This window comes from Acomys minous (assembly GCF_964271855.1).
Source record: "Acomys minous genome assembly, chromosome: 18".
In the NCBI taxonomy this organism is placed as follows: Eukaryota; Metazoa; Chordata; class Mammalia; order Rodentia; family Muridae; genus Acomys; species Acomys minous.
The window spans coordinates 50,727,065-50,746,253 of record NC_140501.1 but is presented as its reverse complement, the minus strand read 5'-3'; the positions used below and the strand labels follow the sequence as shown (position 1 = coordinate 50,746,253).

The following is a 19,189-nucleotide window of genomic DNA, read 5'->3' as shown; positions in this document are numbered from 1 at the left end:
CTCCCATCCAGATCCCTTTCTGTCTCTTATTGGAAAAGAACAGGCTTCTAAGAGAAAAATACCAAAATATTCCAAAATATAATACGATAAAACAAAAACTATCACACCAAAATTGGACAGACAAACCAACAGATAGAAAAGAGCCCAAGAGAAGGCACAAGAATCAGAGACCCACTAGTTTGCGCACTCGGGAATCCCATAAAAACACTATATTGGAAGCCAGAACATATAGGCAGAGGGCTTGGTGTAGACCCCCACAGGCTCTGCGCATGCTGCTTCAGTCTGTGAGTTCATAGGGGCTTTGCTTCTTTGGCATCCTTTATCTCCTCTGACTCTAACGCCCAGTCCACCTCATCTTTCATGGGTTCCTTGAGCTCTGAGAGGAGGAACTGGATCTGGTTTAGGGCTGAGCGTGCCAAGGTCTTCACTCTATGTCTGGCCATAAGGTCTCTTTATACATCCCCCTCTGCAGCAGAAAGAAGCTTCTCTGATGACAGCTGATCATATTTGTATTTCTAGATCGGAGTTACCTCATTCAAGGTGATTTTTTTTCTAGTTCTATCCCTTTGACGGCAAATTTCATTATGTCTTTTTATTTTTTTAACAACTAAGAGAAACCTTATTGTGTAAATGTACCACATCTTCTCAATTTGTTCTTCTGATGAGGGACAGCATTAAATTTTTCCTCAAAAACCCTTTCTCTGTAATCACCTATTCTGAGTGTATGGAAAGTGTGACAAAAATCTAAGGATATTTTGGTGCCATGTACCATGTAGACAATACAAGGATAAAATGATGACCTGTCCCAACCCCAATGAGAGAGCATATTTCTCATATGACAGTATTTTTAAAATTCTGTATAGGGAAAGAAAGATGGTTCAGTAGTTTAAATTACCCACTGGCTGCTCCTCCAGAGTACCCTGTTTTGACTGTAAACACTCACATGTCAGCTCACAACGCTCTGTAACTCCAGTCTTGGGGAATATGAGACTCTCTTCAGGTCTCTAAGGGCACAATATGCAACTGGTGCACAGACATATACACAGGTGACAACCATCCACGTGTAAATAAATAATTTAAAAAATGTATATAGGTGCAAGTAAGCTGCTATGGCACAGGTCCACCATTGGAAAATGTTAAATATTAAATTACTTATGAATTAAATGGAGTTAAACGAAAACAATGAATTTTTTAAAGGCACAGTAATGTTTGGTGGTCAATGTCACTTAGCTTTATGAAAGGTTTGTCTGCTGTTGCCTTCCCAACATTCAAATGGAAGTGCCAATGAGGCTGTGGGCACTGTGTCTGAGTCCAGAGCTGAGAGGCTGTATGAGCTGTTTGCTAATTCAGGAGCACCACTGTTTCATGGTGGCTCCTGAAAGTCTGGGTTATCCCTTGTTTTATATTTGCTCTCCCATACAAACCTTTGTCCCTGTGACATTTTCCTTTGCTTGTTATTGGGATATATATATATATATATATATATATATATATATATATATATATATATATACACACACACACACAAATATATATACACATACATACATATATACACATATATACATAAAAATGTAAGCTTGCTGATTTTACTGAAACTCGTCTAATTCTAAGATGTAAGTTACTGAAATGTTGTTGGGAATGACCAATCACAGTCCATCAAAGCCAGGGACACAAAGCATGCCCCGAACACCCTCACCTTAGTGACTGCTCCATTACACAGACTTCAGACGGACACCTGCAACTCAAGTAGTCGTGGATCATGCCAAGGTTATGGCCCATTTCATGGGCCATCGTCCCAGCGACTCGAAGATGGTGGCTACTGTGGTCCTAAGGGTAATAACATAGAAAATGGCATGTGCTTCTCATAGTGACATACTGTTCCTGGTGTTGAGTTCAGCTGACGATCTCTCTCTCTCTCTCTCTCTCTCTCTCTCTCTCTCTCTCTCTCTCTCTCTCTCTCTCTCTCTGTGTGTGTGTGTGTGTGTGTGTGCATGTGTGTGCATGTGTGTGCATGTGTGTGCAAGCATTCCAACATTAGACAGCATTAGACAGAGTGGGCTCCAGAACAATCAGTACTTCAGCAGTGAACATTTGTGAGGATGACATAAAGGGTCAGTTCTTCAGGGAGACAATGACTATGCTTATGTAAACACCTAACAAGAGAGCTTCAAAACCCGTGAAACAAAAAGATGTAGTTGAAAGATAAAAATGAACAAACCAGTAACTGTTTTTATATATTTCAATGCCTACTTTTCATTAAGACTGAACAGACCCAACAGCACCATAACTTGCCTTGGTATTATTAACAATTGTAGAACACTAACAGAAGACACTTATATGTCACTGTATATGGCACTATTAACTAAAGACAAAAATCAAAGCAGTACAGAGTATACGCCAGTGCATAAAAATAATAGGAACATTTTACATAACCCTTAAAATGCATAAATTAAATCTCAAAAGAAAACTTATTAAGTATTTAAAGTGAAAAATACAACATCTATTTAATGGGTTGGTGGAGCTAAGGATTAGGTCTACATTTGCCATTTAGTTACCATATTTACCAAGAAACAGACAGTGGGACAGCCCTAATGATCTTCTCTATATATGGACAAGGAAAATTTGGCAGATGCATGGAACCAACAGACCTGAATGATGCCAACAGAATGATAAGGGGAACACATGGAAGACATGAAAGCTAGGCCCACGGTTGATCCAGAAAAATCCATAGAGCTATAAGGAAGAAAGGAAAAGATATAAAAATGAAAAAACCGACCTTTTAAAAAACACATAAGCAATTCATCTAGAACTCTAAGCGCGGGCCGTGTGCTCCACCATCCTTCTATTGGGTACCCGGCTGCTCGCCCTCGACTGGTTCCAGAGGCCCTAGGTTCCTTTCAATAGAGAAATCAAAAACCGCTGCATTCCTAAGTTGTAAAATAGTTTGCTCCAGTGCCGGTCCTTGCGACCACCGCGTGGCCAGTGGCCAGGGCAGGCAGAATCAGACCAGTTCAGACGTTCTTTCTGCTCCCCTTTCCTAAAGAAGGACACACAGTTTAGGTGTGGTTTGTGGCAGTACGGGCTTTGCTGTTTGGTTTGGTTTGGGCTTGGGGATTTTTTTGGGGAGGGGAGCGGAGGGTTTGTGCATCACGACTGAATTTATCGAAGTAGAAATTTTAAATAAATGGCTGTTGAGGTCCAGGGAGGGTTGAGAAGACACTTGCAGAGCACTGGGAGGATTCGTGTTCTACCGTGTTAATTTACATTCACAGGACGTGATAGGTGTCCCGAGTTCACGGTTCAGGTCTCTCAGTGACAGTTTGGTGCTCAGGTTACAAGTGTGTTTTCCTTCAGGAACTTTCGCTTTTGTTTCTCTTTTGAGTGCCTCTCTTAGGATTGAAAGCAGAAGTGGACGATGGCGTTGACTAGGATGCACCTTACAGGTGACGAGCACAGCCTAGCTCTTCACCAAATACCGTATTAGACCCCAGTTTGGATCGAGGCTTACTTGACGTCTTAAGGGGAGCATAATGTACGTGCAGCTGTAGTTGAGCTTTTGTAACGTTCATGTGCCTAAAACTTAGAGATGGAGACCTCTCAGAAGTGCTAACCCTCAGTACTGTGACCTCTTTCTGACCTCCTTTCTTGAGTTTTGACTCAGATCTCTGTGTGTGAAGTTCTCTTCCCCTGTTCCTGGGTAGTGTGCCTTGTCGTTGAACATGGCAACATGTTGGCTGTGAAGTGTTTGCTGTGTCCACAGAGTTGAAAGCTCTCCTTGTGCCACTGTGTCCTTGTAATATGTATTTCATGGTGCCTTTCAACATCGGTATTCAGGACAACGACTGCATTTTCTGCTACTGGGGACAAGCTTTGAGGACCACAAGTGTCTACAGTCATCACTATTTTCTTGTCATGAAAGCCAAGGGAGGCTTGAAGCCGACTTCTCCCACAATCGCATCCTTGCTCGTTTCCGGAAGGACTTGGGAGACTTTTCATGGATCTCACACCCTTTGCCTACCATCCTTGGCAGGCTCCTTCAGTTACACATCCAAGCAAAACATACTTTGTTCTCTCAGCTTTTTAACTAACTGCTTTCCGCCATCTTAGGTTTTACTATATTTGGCTCCCCTTCTCTGAATTCTTTCAGATTCAAATAGATACATTAGTTACACTAACTCTTGCTGTTTTGCTTTCATATACCATACTACAAATGCTTGATGAAGTTTGAGCTGCGATTTAATCTTGTTGTGCCTGGAGTCAAATCATAGGCTCCATGTTTTCCTTGGAAAGTGGGAACTGAACGCAGGGCCTCGTGAATGCTAGGGACACCTGCCCCTGATGTGGACCCTGACTCCTAGATCCTCTAGATCTGGGGTCCTGTGAATTAGCTCCCAATGCTGGTGGTGAACAGACCAAAGGGGGATGTTGAAAAGATGGATGTTAACACTAAGAATGTAACATTTATAAAATTCCTGATTGTGTCATGGTTATTCTTGCTATAGGTGGTTTATTGCATATATGTGGAATAATATAAGTGTGTATGTAAAAAATAAAAATAAATAAATATTTTTTAAAAGATGGAAAAAAAAGAACTCTAAGCAAGCACTGGAAAAAAATAAATTGCCAACCATCACTTAAGAATTTCCTTGGGTTTTGAAATATGAAGTCTGAATTTTCCTATATTGGCTTCCACAGAACTTATAGTCCAAGCATTTGGATTTGAGAAGGTCCACTGTTTACCAGGTGTTAGTGACTATTATAATTTCCCTTTTAAATTTATCCCTTATCCCTTGTCATGAAATGAAACTGTTTTTCTCTTTGGGTCCTAACAAATGTTTCCTGGTATATAATTGCTTGGTTATAAGCTAAATTTTATGTTTTGTTTTAAATTATATCTTTATCATACTTTATTAAAACTGCTTATTCTTACGTTCTTTTCTATTAATCAAGTTTTTTCTTGTTTATTTATTTATCATCCTGGTCTTTTCATAATGTTTTTGTTAGACTAAAATTTTAAAAGCATTCATGTTATTCAATATTTTGCTAATGAGCACAAATAGGTTTAGCCCAATTGCATTTATTTGCTAGTCAATTTAACTTTTCTTTTGGACTTTATTTCTAATTAGCAGTGGCAACAGTGCCTTCCTTTGCTGGTATTCTTTTGCTATCTGCTGCAGGCTTTGACCTTTGTTCACTTAAAGAAATTTTAAGCATTTGCCAAAATTTTAATTTTCCCAGTTGATTCAACTTGTGTTTTCCCAGTAAAAACATCAAAAACTTTTTGGAATTCAATGAAACTAAAGGCACAAAATACCCAAACTTATGAAACACACTGAAAGTTCATAGCACTAAGCACGGCTGTAAAGAAATTGGAGAGATAACACACTAGCAACTTAACAGCACACCTGAAAACTCCAGAACAAAAAGAAGTAGAGGAGTAGATAGCTGAACATCATCAAATTCAGGGCTGAAATTAATAAATTAGAAACAAAGAGAACAATTCAAAGAATCAACAAAACCAAGAGCTGGTTCTTTGAGAAAGTCAACAAGATAGACAAAACTTTAGTCAACTTAACTAGAAGGCAGAGGAAGAGTATTCAAATCAACAAAATCAGAAATGAAAAGGGAGGCATAAGGACAGACATCGAGGAAATCCAAAGAAGAATTAGGTCTTACTTCAAAGGCCTATAAGCCACAGAATTTGAAAACCTAAATGATATGGGCAATTTTCTTGATAGCTTTGAATAATTCTTTATTTCTTAAGGAAATAGAGGCACTCATCAAAAGTCTCCCAATCAAAAAAGCCCAAGATCAGCTGGATTCAGTGCAGAATTCTACCAGACTTTCAGAGAAGAGCAGATACTAATTCTCTTCAAACTGTTCCACAAAATAGAATCAAAAAGAACATTGCCAAACTCATTCTATGAGGCCACAGTCATCTTGATACATAAACCACAGAAAGAATCAACAAAGAAAGAAAATTTCAGGCCAAATTCTCTTATTGTGGCTTCTTTTTTCCATGGATAGAGTATATTTGGACTTTAATACTTTCATCTGGTTATCTCTGCACATAACTACCTTGTTAATTTGTCTAGTAAATTGTAAGACCTACAGTTCATAAATGAAACAATAAATCTTACATCTAGGGAATTAGTGGGGTTTTCTTCTTCTCTTCTCTGAACTCCTCAAGAAACCTCTCCTTAGTATTCCACCAACATTAGCTACACATTTAAATATTGTCTATGATTTTTATCTTTCTGTGCCTTTGATCTGTAGTGTATGAGTATATAGCAATGTGACTGACTGGGAAGCCAGTCTGGAAGAATTCAAATCATTTAGGTTTTCTAGCTACTAAGTTCATAGCTCAAGAACTCACTAAGTTTCTCCTCAAAGAAAAGACTCCACCCCAAAGTGTGTCTTGATTTAAGAGACATTTATCCAAGCTAGGGAGTTGTGTCTGCTAGTCTCTGGCCATGTCTTTCAATGAGTAATCCCTTTAGTGCTCACTGCCCAATGAGCACATTTACCTTGGAAATGGGTGGGCCCTGTGGTATGGAATTCTAGTTAAGATCATAAAATCATTGTGGTTAAGATTATATAGTCATTGTGGTCAAGAGCATACATCCATTGTGGTCAAGATCATACTTCCATTGCGGTCAAGAGCATGCATCCATTGTGGTGCTATGTAAATTTTAAGGCTTTATCACAATGAGCCAGGTTTCTCCTGAGATTAATGGAATGCTGGTATGAGAGAAGCCAAACCTTTTTAAAGATCCTGTTTTGCTGAGATGCCCATGCTGGAAGAAGCTTATGTTGGTCACATGAAAGATTGCATATAGAGTAATATGGCCTGGCCTGTTCCAGCCACACTACCCCAGATGTCATGCTCGCACATACACACACACACACACACACACACACACACACACACACACATGTGTATATTTATGTCTATATATTTGTGTCTATATATGTGTATATATATATATATATATATATATATATATATATATATATATATATATATATATATATAAGTTTTGGACTGATTTGTTATGATCAATTAAAAAATACAAATCCTACAGAGTGTAGGCCACCCATTTCCATGGCATGCACTGATCCCTGAGGAAGCCAACTCTAGCCATTTCAAGTCCACACTGGCAGCTTTCTGTTGTCTGATGCCCACTAAAATAATGATTTAGATCATATGAGATCCTCATCAACATTCTTGATCTCATACACTAAAGTCCATGGCTTCTTTCACTCATCGTATTTATTTCAGCTCTTTTTATTAAATTTCCTTTCAACAGAATAGTCTTAAGTATGGAGTTTTAATATAATCTGAATCTTACTTTGATTCTAGAAGTTTCCCTTAACTCAAGGCTAAAGTCAGTCAGGTTTCCTAAACATAGAGTCTCAGTTCCTTTTTTATGATCTAAATTTGTCCTTCCTTTGTGTAGACCCAATAAAACAAAATTCTGATCAAAAGAGTGCCTCATCTGTATTGTTTAAGCCAATACTTGGATTGATTCCCTGTGTGTAGCTCCTTACATCTTACTTGTGTCCCAAGACCTCACTCTCATTGTGCAAAGAGACAGCTATACATACGAAATTAACTGGGCAATGTCGTGGTGCTTTCGTTTCAGCAGGTCATTTCTCCTCCATTTAGAGAAGTTATTCAGGGTGATGTTGGCATCTTTTTCTATCTTTATCTTATCCTTGTCAGTCCAGATTTCTAGTCCAACTAAGACCACATGGGCGTCAAGCTTCTTATAAAGCTGTCCAAAGAGAATACATCACAAAGCCACAAGTTATAAGAGTGAGATTATCTATTAATATCTCCACTGAACTTTATGTTTCAAAAGCAATAATGTGTGACATTTCCTTTATCACCTTGAGCATTAATGCACTTCTCCAGATAAAATGCTCCCCTGAACATTACATTTTAAGTAACTTCTTCTTGAGGATGTTTTTAAGATTGAATGAGACACTGTGGGTAAGAGAGGTGCCAGGGCTCCAGAGAAAATAGGCCTATTTTATTTCTTGTTTTCTTTAAGTCTCTGAAATGATTTTCTACTAGAATTTGGTTATCAGTATTTTCTTAAATGGATTTTGGGACACAAAATCCTTCCAAATAAAACTTGATTTGTTATCTTTTGGGCCTAAGAACACATGGTATTAATATCCAAGTAAATAGCAAAATTCATGGTCATTCCTTAGAAATTCTGGAAGTCTTAGCCTCAAGAGGCTTGCTTCCCTTCCTGGATTCATGTTTATCCATATAAACTCAAGGATATCTCATCGCAAAGGGTCTGAAATTACATTTAATAAAACATATCCTACCATGTTGACGAAATTGGCCATCTCAAGCACTCTCTTTCTTATTTCAGCAAGATTTTTATCATACTTCTCAAACTAAAAGACAATGAAAAAACAGAAATAGGGGCTGACAGAAACTAACATAATCAGAAGATAAAAAGACAGTTTTACAGTGATTATAATTATTAGTTGTTAATATTTAAAAAATAAAAACAAATTTAGTCATTATTTCATATAAATTAAATAATTTTGGGAAAAGCATTCTGTTTTCACCCTTGAAGTAGCACCCAGCATCCAGCTCTTAGGAATTTAGCCACGCATGGCGGCACACCTGTAATGCAAGCAGTGGAAGGCCAAGGCAAGAGGACCATGAGTAAGGACAGCCTTGGCTACAGAGCAAGACTCTGTCCCAAGCAAAACCACACTAAAATAAAGTGAGGGATCATTATAAATGTGTTTTACTTTAATTTCCATGGTTTCCTAATCATTAGAAAGCACAGTCTACCATTTTAAAATACATGTATAGTAGATGAGCCCAAAACAACAAGACCAGAGATTTAAGTCCTGAGACAATTAATTTCCCAGCAGTTTTGACATCTAAATCATTTTGTTATTGTTGTTGTTGTTGTTGTTGTTGTTGTTGTTGCTGTTGTTTTTGGCATTAAACACATAGAGAACTTTTTTAGAAACCACAATCAAAAAATGTGTTCCATGACAAGAAAGTAAATGGTTTCTACTATCAAGAGTTGTGTTTCTCCAAAGAGCCCATCCATGGGCTTTTGTCTATATGATGCTCCCTGCAGAGTATAAATCCTACATTTCAAATAAACTACTTTTCCAAGGACAGCATGACAAACAAGTTTAAATAGAAACTAAATTTGGATCTCTAAAGATAGTAAGAAAAGACATTTATAGGATGTGTACTTGTCAGTTGCTTATTTCTGAGAAGAAACATCTGGCAGTTTCATTATAAATATCAAATTTCATAGACTTAGAATAATTTCTCCATATGGTTCATAGTCTTGATATTTCTAAACGTATCTACATATTTCTATTTCACACAATAAGCTATAGACAAGAGAAATCTGTGGGATGTATTTATCTGATGTAATTACCTCACCATTGTCCAGGACCAAATAATATTCTATGTATTTCTTGGGTTCTTGAGCCACCTCATCATTCAGCTTCTGAAATAGAATGGAGACCATGACTAAGACAGTATCTCTCACTGTTGATCTTTTATTTAGCACGTATGATCTTAGGAGAGGCTGGATTGCATCTGAGAATCAAGACAGACAATATTACTATTTTTAACTCTACCTCAATATCCAGGCATGTATACACACAAGGCTCAGAATGTTAGAAGGTGAAGGCAAGCGATGGTCTTTTATGATTCCATCGTCAGGAACAAATAACTGGAGGGAGACTCATATATGATCTAGTGGGGTGTATGCTTGCCTCTCATTTTCCATAGGAACAGAATATGTACTAGCACTTTCTATGCACTCACAGCACTCTGGAGATTGGAGTAGATAAGTCAGTGTGGTCCATTAACCTAGCAACTCACAGGAATCATCAAATACGCACAAGTATCAAGTGTGATTAGTCCTACAGGGTGGATCCAAAGAGTGAAGCTGAGTGATTAGATAGTGATTTCAAATAGACAGTTAGAAAAGGCCTTTTTAAAGTCTTGGATAACGCAGCACAAAACATAAAAACAGGAAGCCAAAAAATGAAAATACTTGGAATATAATCCAGAAAAAAATGTAAACCACTAATATCTACAATTAATTGACAATGATGTGTTTAAAAAAGAACAAAAGATGGGCTTTTTTTTCAGAATAAATGAAATGTAAACTTCATAGGTTGAGGGGACATAAAAAGTAATGTATGCTGGGCAGAATCAAATAGACATCTGTAACTCATGGCAGTGGTTTGAATTTTATGCAACATGCAATGAATGGGAAAACATTCTTCCCAGGTAATCTCATCTTTTCCCACACATTCTTTCCTTCAATGGGACTCTCTGGGGGCTGGGATGTAGCTCAGAGTAGCAAAGGTTTATAATGAAGGAACACTCAACCTAGTGCACAGAGAATGGCATCTGTTAATGTGAGAACAGACATAAGAAGGACCGATACAATTTGTTGTCGTGATGATCTTGGAACCCTCACTGAGATCAGTGAGGAGCTGAAATATGTGACGGGATGGTCACCATTAAGGAAAGAAAAGAAAAATCAACAATAATTCTAATACATGGGCCACAACAAATAATGAACAGTGGTAATGTTTAACCGGGGTTGACGATACAGAAAAGAAGCATAATGCTTTTGGCACTTAAAATAAGTGGTTCTTTTTTATCGTCTGATTATTGTGTTATCAAATATTTAAGTGGCTAAATGACTGAAAATACATTTGCAATAATAGTCTCTCTTCTCCCCTCCCCTGCTTTTTTTTTTTTTACAAGCAAGAATTCATGTATCCCAGGCTGGCTTTGCATTCATTACACATGAGCCTCCTGCCTCCACCTGGAATTACAGGCATATACCATTGGACGTGGCTTATAAAGTGCCTAGCATGAACACTACGGTTTCATACACCCTAACATGGCACGCAACATCCCAGCCCTAGAGTCCCACTGAAGGAAAGAATGTGTGGGATAAGATGAGATTATCTGGGAAGAATTCCAAAGCAAAAACCAGTTCAACAGTTTGCCCAGACTTCTAATATCAAGTGAGCAACCAGAAGAGGGGGGATGAAAAGGGCTTCCAGCAAGCCAACACAATCGCATGTTAGGAAAGCGTGGCCATTTCTACATGGTTCCCAAAGAACCCAGATGGCTGCTGCCAACCAGAGCCGTGGTGATATTGAGAGAAACATGTAGCCAAGGTCAGTGATGCCGGCTTCCGAGGAAAGGCTGGTGAAATGCAAATGCACAGCAAAGAGAACAAGCTCAGATTTTTCTTAGAACCAGGCCACCTGGTGCTTACAGATTCTGAGAACACTTGGAAAACATAATCAAGCAGTGAAAATAAAAGGACAGAAACATTTTAGTGCACACCACACAGCTGGAAACAGCTGGCTTTGTCTTTTCTTCTGTGGTCATAACAGAATTCCGTAACAGAAAGAATGTTCTATGTTCCTACAGGTAGGCCCTGTGTCTATGTTGCTTGCCTACTCCATTGCTAGTACACTGGACATTTGGGGGGGAGAAATTTGTCATATTTCCACATCACAAGCAGAATCTCATCATGCGGTCATTACTGTGAGAACTAGAGGGTGCTATGAGTGTTGTCTACTCCTAGCGGTCATATATTATAGTTCTGGCTTCCTTTTAGCCCTTGCACATTGTCACTGATAACAATTTCTGCACAGATTCTTATTCGGCAAATTACTAATGTACAGCAACGTCGTACTGTTAATAAAACTATAAACAATTAGTTTGGGCCGTGGTTATACAATGTGAATTGAGGACACTGCTAAGATTAGAGCCAAGGGCTGGAAAGGTGCCTAAGCACATGAAGCCCTCCCTGCGAAACCGTGAGTGTGGAATTCAGATCCCCAAACGTGCTGTAAAAGACTGGTGGATGTAGTGGCCTGCCCCAGATGCCAGTACAGAAAAGCCAGGGACAGGGAATTCCCAGAGCAAGCTGGCTAACCAGGCTATCCAAAATGGCAAGTTCTGGGTTCCTCCAGAAGCAATGCCTCAATATATAATGTGGGGATCATTTGAGGAAAGCACTTGGCGTCAGTCTGGGGTCTCCCTCTACACACATAGGATCATGTATACATGCATGCATATACAATGCACACACATACAAAAAAGAAGAAAAGTAAAAAAAAAAGAATTAGGACCCAGGTTAGGACACAAAAGAATAGGTAGTAACAAAACTGCACCTACAAAGAGTCTGGTGGCCGACAGGACCACATCATGGCGCAACCCGCGTAGCCATGGCACACCGTCCACTCCACAGCTGCCGTTCTCTTGGACTTCATTGGGGTCGTCCTTGAAGAGTGCATGTGCCTGCTCATCCAGGCTCTCAGAGCTCAAAGGTTCGATAAAATACGTTTCATCGCCTTGACTGAAGTAGCCTCTGGGGGACATGAACATAACAACATGGTATTCCTTTGGAGTTGTCCACAGAGAGTCCTCAGAGTCCTTATGGCCAGCTAATGTTATGGTAAGAAAAGAAGGCAGCTTATCTGCTTCTGACACTAGACATGTTCGTCCTCTTCCTACACTACCCTGGCCTTGAAGGTGAGGGATGCTTTGGAATCTAATAAGGAATTAAAAGTCTAGGCCTGCCTCTGATTAACTGTGAATCCAAAGAAATGGTGTTTAATTAAGTAGCCCATTTTTTTTTAGTCTATATGATACAAAAATATAATGCCAAATAAGTGGATGGTATGGGGTGGAAAGAGGGCGGGTGAAGCATGGGGTCAGCAAAGATTTCCAACTTCGTCACAAGCCCTGGTACTAAAGTCTGAGCTGACTCACTGGCCACCCCACTCCCTTCTCCCTGTTAGTGGCTGATTGCTTCTGTGCAAAAGATAAGTAATCCCAGTTGCATTTTCATTAACTAATCTAGAGTTCCAATGGTTTAAAAATCTGTGTTATATTTAATGTACTAAGCTAAGCACTGTGTTAAAAGCAGAGGGTAAAAGAAACCGTCTCTTCCTTCACGAAATGAGGAAAATGGATGTGTAGAAATAATAAAAGTGTATATGGGATTATTAGCGAATTCACATGTATGCAATTAAATCTAATTAGTATGAAGTGGGAAGGCGTGAGAATACAGTGTATAGCACCGGAAGGCAGCAGGTGTGGGTGTTTGTTTCAAATGGTTTGGGTTGAAGTACGTGGTGGTTGAAACAGGACATTCCAGTAGAGGCAGATGTAGTGAGCGAACAGGAAAGAAATGGAAGATACAGTCACTGGGGATTGATAGGAAACGGAGGCTGGAGGTATGAGGCGGGGAGTCTTCAAAGACTTCGTGATGCCTGACTGGGTAAGTTACTACTTGATTATTCCACCACTGAGCTCAAGGACGCAGGGAAAGCAATGGATTTACGAGACAATCGATTTACTTGGTCTAGAACAGATAGGCATTTTAGATCAGTTAAGTTGCTCAACTAGAAACACAGAACAGGAAATCAATCAGTTGTTGGTATTGATAAGATACCATAAGGTAGACAGACAGACACGGGGAGTCACTAATAGGCAGAAAGATGTGGGCGTTCTTAGGAATAAAAACTAGAGATAAACAAGAGCGAGGAGACAAAGAAGAGAAGCCCTACTCCCTCAAAGAGTCTGACTATAAAATTGAGCCTCAAAAAAATCTTCATTTTTAAACAAGGAGAAGAATAAAAATAAAACTGATGGCAGTTCAGTTGTATAATTCCCATGCTTTAAAGAGAAATGGTGGTTTGATGCAAAATTTCAAAATGGTGTACCCTTGAGGAATCACACCTGATTATACCATATAACTAATTATACTTGAGGGTCTCCAGGCTTATCAAGCCTGAACTCTGTTTCGGTGGGATGTAGAATCCCGAAAGCTCACCGGAGACCTTGGCACGCGCTGATGCTGGCTACAGAGGCCTTCTCGTTTACGATGTGTCCTTGATAGTAACAGCTATCCTAAGGGAAACAAAAAGCTCTTTGTAAAGGAAGTTCTTCAGAGTTTTTAGACTCCATGGCCAATTAGAATTTGAAATCCTGGAATGGGAACAATTTTCTGCTACACAGTGGTTAAGTTAGAGGCTTTTAAAGACTTAAATATAAGCATTTTTGTCTTAAAACTTAATGATTGTTAATAAACCCTCAAATACCTATATTATGCAGCCTGAATATTATATATAGTGCCATAAATACAGTATACTATGTAACATTATACACTATATAATGTATTCTATATATTGTTACAATAGATTAGCATTGCTGAAACAGTACAAAATAGTTAACCACTATTTACAAAAATCTGTTTAACTATCGAAGTTTAAAATCTGACTCTCCAAACATATGTCTTATATTTTTCCTCTTCAAAAATTATTCTTTCTTCAATATGACTGGCCACCTTTCCTCCGCCTTTTAAGCTTATGGGTGATTTGGGTTGTTTGTCCAAGGAATCAAACTTGATTTAGTGAACCTGCACAATATACCATGATTCTTTTGGAGAAGAATACCAGAGTTGTTTCTCTATGTGGCTGTCCCATGTTAGGCCCTTCTGTGTTGGAAGACATGAGGCATTGGCTTGCAGAACCCCAGGAGGGTTAAAGGCTTGCAACAGATAAGGGGGCCCTGAGGAGGATGCCCACCCATGCAGTAACAGGCTCCATGGGATTAAGAGGAAGTTCAGAGGACAGTTCAAGAGTGGATTTACTTAGGGCAATATGGGATTTTTACAATTGCTGTTGAAGAGGTAGTCGTGAGTGTGACAGACCTGTGGACTTTGGAAGTGTGAAAGCAAATAGCTAAAAATAACAGACGTGCTTAGTTAGCTTTTCCCATTACAGGGTCTGTACACAGAAAGCAAATCTAAAGAAAATGTATGTTCCTTCTGCCTGTTTCCTGTGAGAGCTGGAAAAGGTCACTGGGGTCATCCCTTATCATTCTTAGAAAAATATAATAATTTGAGAAGACCAGTTAAGCAGTTACTGGTGCTAGGGAAAACAAAACAAAACAGCACGGAGGCTGTAAAAGCAGTTTCAGTCCTATTTGCCTGCCAAGGACACTGTGTTTAGGTCTTCAGGCACGAATCCGTTATGAAGGGACTGGTGAGGCTGTCATACCATGATCTGTGGGCTTGTGGTGACCTCTTTTCCACTGGAATTATAGTATGTTTCCGAGTAGCCTGGTGCAAGGAGCTTGCTAGAGAAAGAAAAGGAAAGAGCAGGGTTACATGTGTCAACTGCAAAGTCCGAAAACAAAGACTTCTCAGGCTGCGCAGACAAGGTGCAGCTCCTCAGCTTCTCCCATGCCCAGACACATGTACACAGGAAACTGTTGCTCACACTGGCCTGGCAGCAGGGGGAGGGGGTGCCAGGGACATTCCTAAGATCCGTGGAACAAGCCCTTCTTCACGTGGGACTTGGTTGCTATTTCTAGGAGAAACTTGAGAAGCAGACCTGAGGTCAAAGGTGACAGAGGTGAGCACCTGGAAGCAGTTTGGCACAAAGGCGTAGCATTAATCATGTCTCAGTACTTTCCAGGGGACAGTCCTATGAGGCTCTCTCTCAAGACACATACAAGCAAACAAAACCCAAAGTAAATTATATTGGAACCACCCATCATTTGGTAAAAGAATCACACGTGTCTACTAGCATCTCATTGTTTTTCTTTATAAAGTGTCAAACGCCTAGTAAGCTATTATTTTGCCTGATATGTTTCTACCACTTTGAGAGAAAATAATATTTACTGACTCCTTGGATCGATTAGTAGTAAAGACTGGTGGGTCAAGTTTTGGAAGCACTAAAACTAGGGGCAGCATCGCCAGCCACTTTCTACTTTTTAACTTGTTGAGGAGGGAAGTCGCAGACGGACTCATACTCACTCGTTCTTTTTCAAATACAGCACTGCAACCTTCCCATTAACTGTCATTTTGTACTTTAGCTCAGTTTCAAATGCTTCCTGCAAAAATACACAAAGGCTTACTGTTAATCAAAAGGTGGCCATTTCTATCAATTTAATCCTTAGCAAGTAATGCTTGCTTTTTTTCTAGCAGTGAGACCAACTCTCTGTCTAGACACTGTGCAACAGACTACTCTGCCAACTAAAGAGACAAATTAACTGTGTGTGTGCTTGTGTATGTATATGTGCATGTGTGTACATGTGTATATGAGTGTTATGTATGTATTTGTATATATGTGTGTGTGTGTGCCTGTGTGTATAGGTGTTTGTGTGTGTGTGTGTGTGTGTGTGTGTGTGTGTGTGTGTGTATTTGTTCTGGGAATAGATCCCATAATTTTGCAAATGCTGGCTAAGAACATTCCCACTGAGCCATATTCTAGGCCCCTTATCTGACATATTTCTATACAGCCTTGATAATTTTGGCAGGGTTTTATTTGGATCAGCAATTGTTTATGGAAAGAAATATTAATATTAGCAAACATAGGTTAGGAAATGGAGCAAATGGGAGTGGGGAGTAGAGATATGGCAAAGACATAGAAAGTCCCTTTAGCCTGGGCCAGCCTAGGGGGTGAAGGCCCTTGCCTGACAACTGGAGTATCCATGTGGTTGAAGGTGAGAAACAACACCTGCCTTTCAGCTGAGTTCCAAATAAGCCTGAGGACCCACACACATCTGTACTAACACACAGAGACACAAACACACACTACATTAAATAAATAAATAATAAGTGATAAATAAAAAATAAATGAAATAAAAAAATTTAAATTCTTGAGTGGGCATCTTCAAAGTACAAAGGAAGGTTGCATTTAATCTAATGGACACACACACACACACACACACACACACACACACACACACACACATGATTTAGGGAATGATTCTGTTAAGCTGCCCATAAATATGCCATTCATCGAAATCATAAGATGAAGTGTGAAGCACGCAATGTGTGTGTGTGTGTGTGTGTGTGTGTGTGTGTGTGTGTGTGTGAGTATGTGAACATTTAAAGAAGCAGAGAATCCATAAGTGTAGAGGGGCAGAAATGAACATTGGTGAGGAGAGGAAAAACACCACTATCAAGTTTCTGGTGTTGCACTGGAAAAAAGCCCATTCCCAGAAACCAATTAAAACCTTGAAAATGAGTCATAAGTCTTGTGACACAATGAGTACCACAGGCAGAGAAAGTATAACCGTGAACACGGGGTACTCATTTGCACCCTACTTCACTTTGCATACATTAAACCTTCCATCTTCCATACTGTATAAGCATCACCATTATTGTGTACACTTGAAAGCAAAGGATTATTTAAAGCCTGAGTTTCCAACAGGAGAATCAGCCTAGCCAAGATGTGAGCACGCACTCACCCTTAACCATGCATGAGACTAACAAAAGACCTCCGGTTTAGAAGTCAGTTAGACACTCAGTATGTCTACAGGAAAACCAAGTACACCACATCAAACACAGCCCTCTGCAAAATCTCTGAAAATCAGCCCTATGAGGCTGGATACAGGGATCATTCACTAAGAGCACGTGCTGCTCTTTCAGAGGACTGAGTTGGATTCCTACCACCTAGGAAGGGAGGCTCACAAGTACCTGGAACTCCATCTCCAAAGGATCCGATGGCCCATTTGGTCTTTACAGGTACATACCTGCACATTCTCATGTGTGCACGCAGACTCATGGCACATGCACATGAATAATTCTAAAAATTAATTCACCATCTACCATGGCCAGTAACTAATGTATGGTTTCATACCAAAATAAAAATTTCCAATTCCCACCTTCATTTGTGAGGAAATAACTTCATAGCTGTGATAGAATCTTCAAGTGTATTCAGTTTTTCCTCAAAACACTCAGGGAAAAAAATGTAGCTGACATTTTTGTTACTGCAAGAAATTTTCTAAGGAAAATTTCCTCGAAGAAGACTCTGGTGCTGATGGAGTCCATCAGGGTTAGGAGGATCCTTTCCTAGTGAAGATATTTTGAGGAGCAGATTCCACTAAGGGTCCCGCTAGCACCAACTGATGTTGGGAGAAGTTCCATGAAGAAGTCTTCTGGTAGGGGCATCTGTACTCCTGGCTAACTGCATTGCAGATCATCTTAGTTATCAGTTATGTCTCATTTATCTCGGTATTGCTGACGCCCATCAAATGTTGCAGGTGCAGGTAATTAGAATATGGTTCTTGAATGGAACACCATGTTCTACTATGCAGATAGGCCTTCTAACTATAGACCAGGATGGCCTAGAACTCACTATATATTCCAAGTTGGCATCCACATCACAAACATAGACAAACCCTCGGGAATTACCAGTGTGCATCACTATGCCGAGATCAGGATATCATGTTTTATATCTTTACCCTCACAACTTAAAAATGTAAGCCAGTGTTGGCTGACAACGTGTTGTTTCATTACAATGTAAGAATTATATGAAATTTCATGCAGTCTACATAGAAAAGATACAAATTCCAGATAAAAATGCCAATTCGCATTCATCGGCAACGTTTATTTTACTTTCTGGTTCTAATTTAAGGCAACAATTGTGTGTGTGTGTGTTTGTGTGTGTGTGTGTGTGTAGATGGCAGCTAGGTAAATAATAGGTAAGGCAATTTATATATGATTATTTGGAAGCATATAGCATAAATTATAAAATATCAACGTCTTTACTCTGTGACCAGGGACTAGGTTCTTCACTTCTCAGGATCTTAATGTATAAATGGAGCTAGGAGAATTTTGGGTTGTGGTGAAGAATAAAAGCTTGGAGAAAACAAGCTAATATAATCATTAATACTCTTTGTCTCCAAATTATATATAATTTGAAAAACCAGAGGAGTTTACCAAGGGGGAGTCATTGGTAAACTAGAAGAGTTACCTGTGGAGATGCCTCAGCTGGTAGGAAGTCTGAGGATCTGAGTTCTCCACCCAGATCACGCCTATTCTAAAACTCTGGCATGACTGCCCATGCTTCTAATCTCAGCCAAGAGGACACAGAGCCCGGAAGCTCTTGGGACACACTGGTTAACCTAGTTGCGAATGAGTGTGTTCCGGTCCATTGAGAGACTAGGTCTCCACAAACAAAGTGGATAGCATAACAAACAATGTAAAAATAACCTATGACCCCCCTCATTGTCACATGTAAACACCTGGACACAAACATACACATAGGATGCATGTACAAAAAATAAGAAAGTGGGACAGAGGGGAGGACATCCTATTGGGACTCTAGGTAAGAGAAGCAT

The 19,189-nt window shown here is 39.5% G+C and overlaps 1 protein-coding gene across 3 annotated transcripts in view; it reads right to left on the bottom strand.

Annotated features, from left to right (window-relative positions):
• The window catches only part of ADAM28 (ADAM metallopeptidase domain 28), a 53,605-nt gene that overhangs the window by 27,089 nt on the left and 7,327 nt on the right, over positions 1 to 19,189 (bottom strand). For all 3 annotated transcript variants that reach the window (XM_084766929.1, XM_084766930.1, XM_084766931.1), the window contains exons 3-11: positions 15,876 to 15,952; positions 15,115 to 15,193; positions 13,887 to 13,963; positions 12,224 to 12,416; positions 9,438 to 9,509; positions 8,347 to 8,418; positions 7,612 to 7,781; positions 2,652 to 2,736; positions 1,700 to 1,830 (exon numbers count right to left, since the gene is read on the bottom strand). In XM_084766929.1, coding sequence (XP_084623055.1) covers positions 1,700 to 1,830; positions 2,652 to 2,736; positions 7,612 to 7,781; positions 8,347 to 8,418; positions 9,438 to 9,509; positions 12,224 to 12,416; positions 13,887 to 13,963; positions 15,115 to 15,193; positions 15,876 to 15,952 — 956 coding nt within the window. The remainder of the gene's footprint in view (positions 1 to 1,699; positions 1,831 to 2,651; positions 2,737 to 7,611; positions 7,782 to 8,346; positions 8,419 to 9,437; positions 9,510 to 12,223; positions 12,417 to 13,886; positions 13,964 to 15,114; positions 15,194 to 15,875; positions 15,953 to 19,189) is intronic.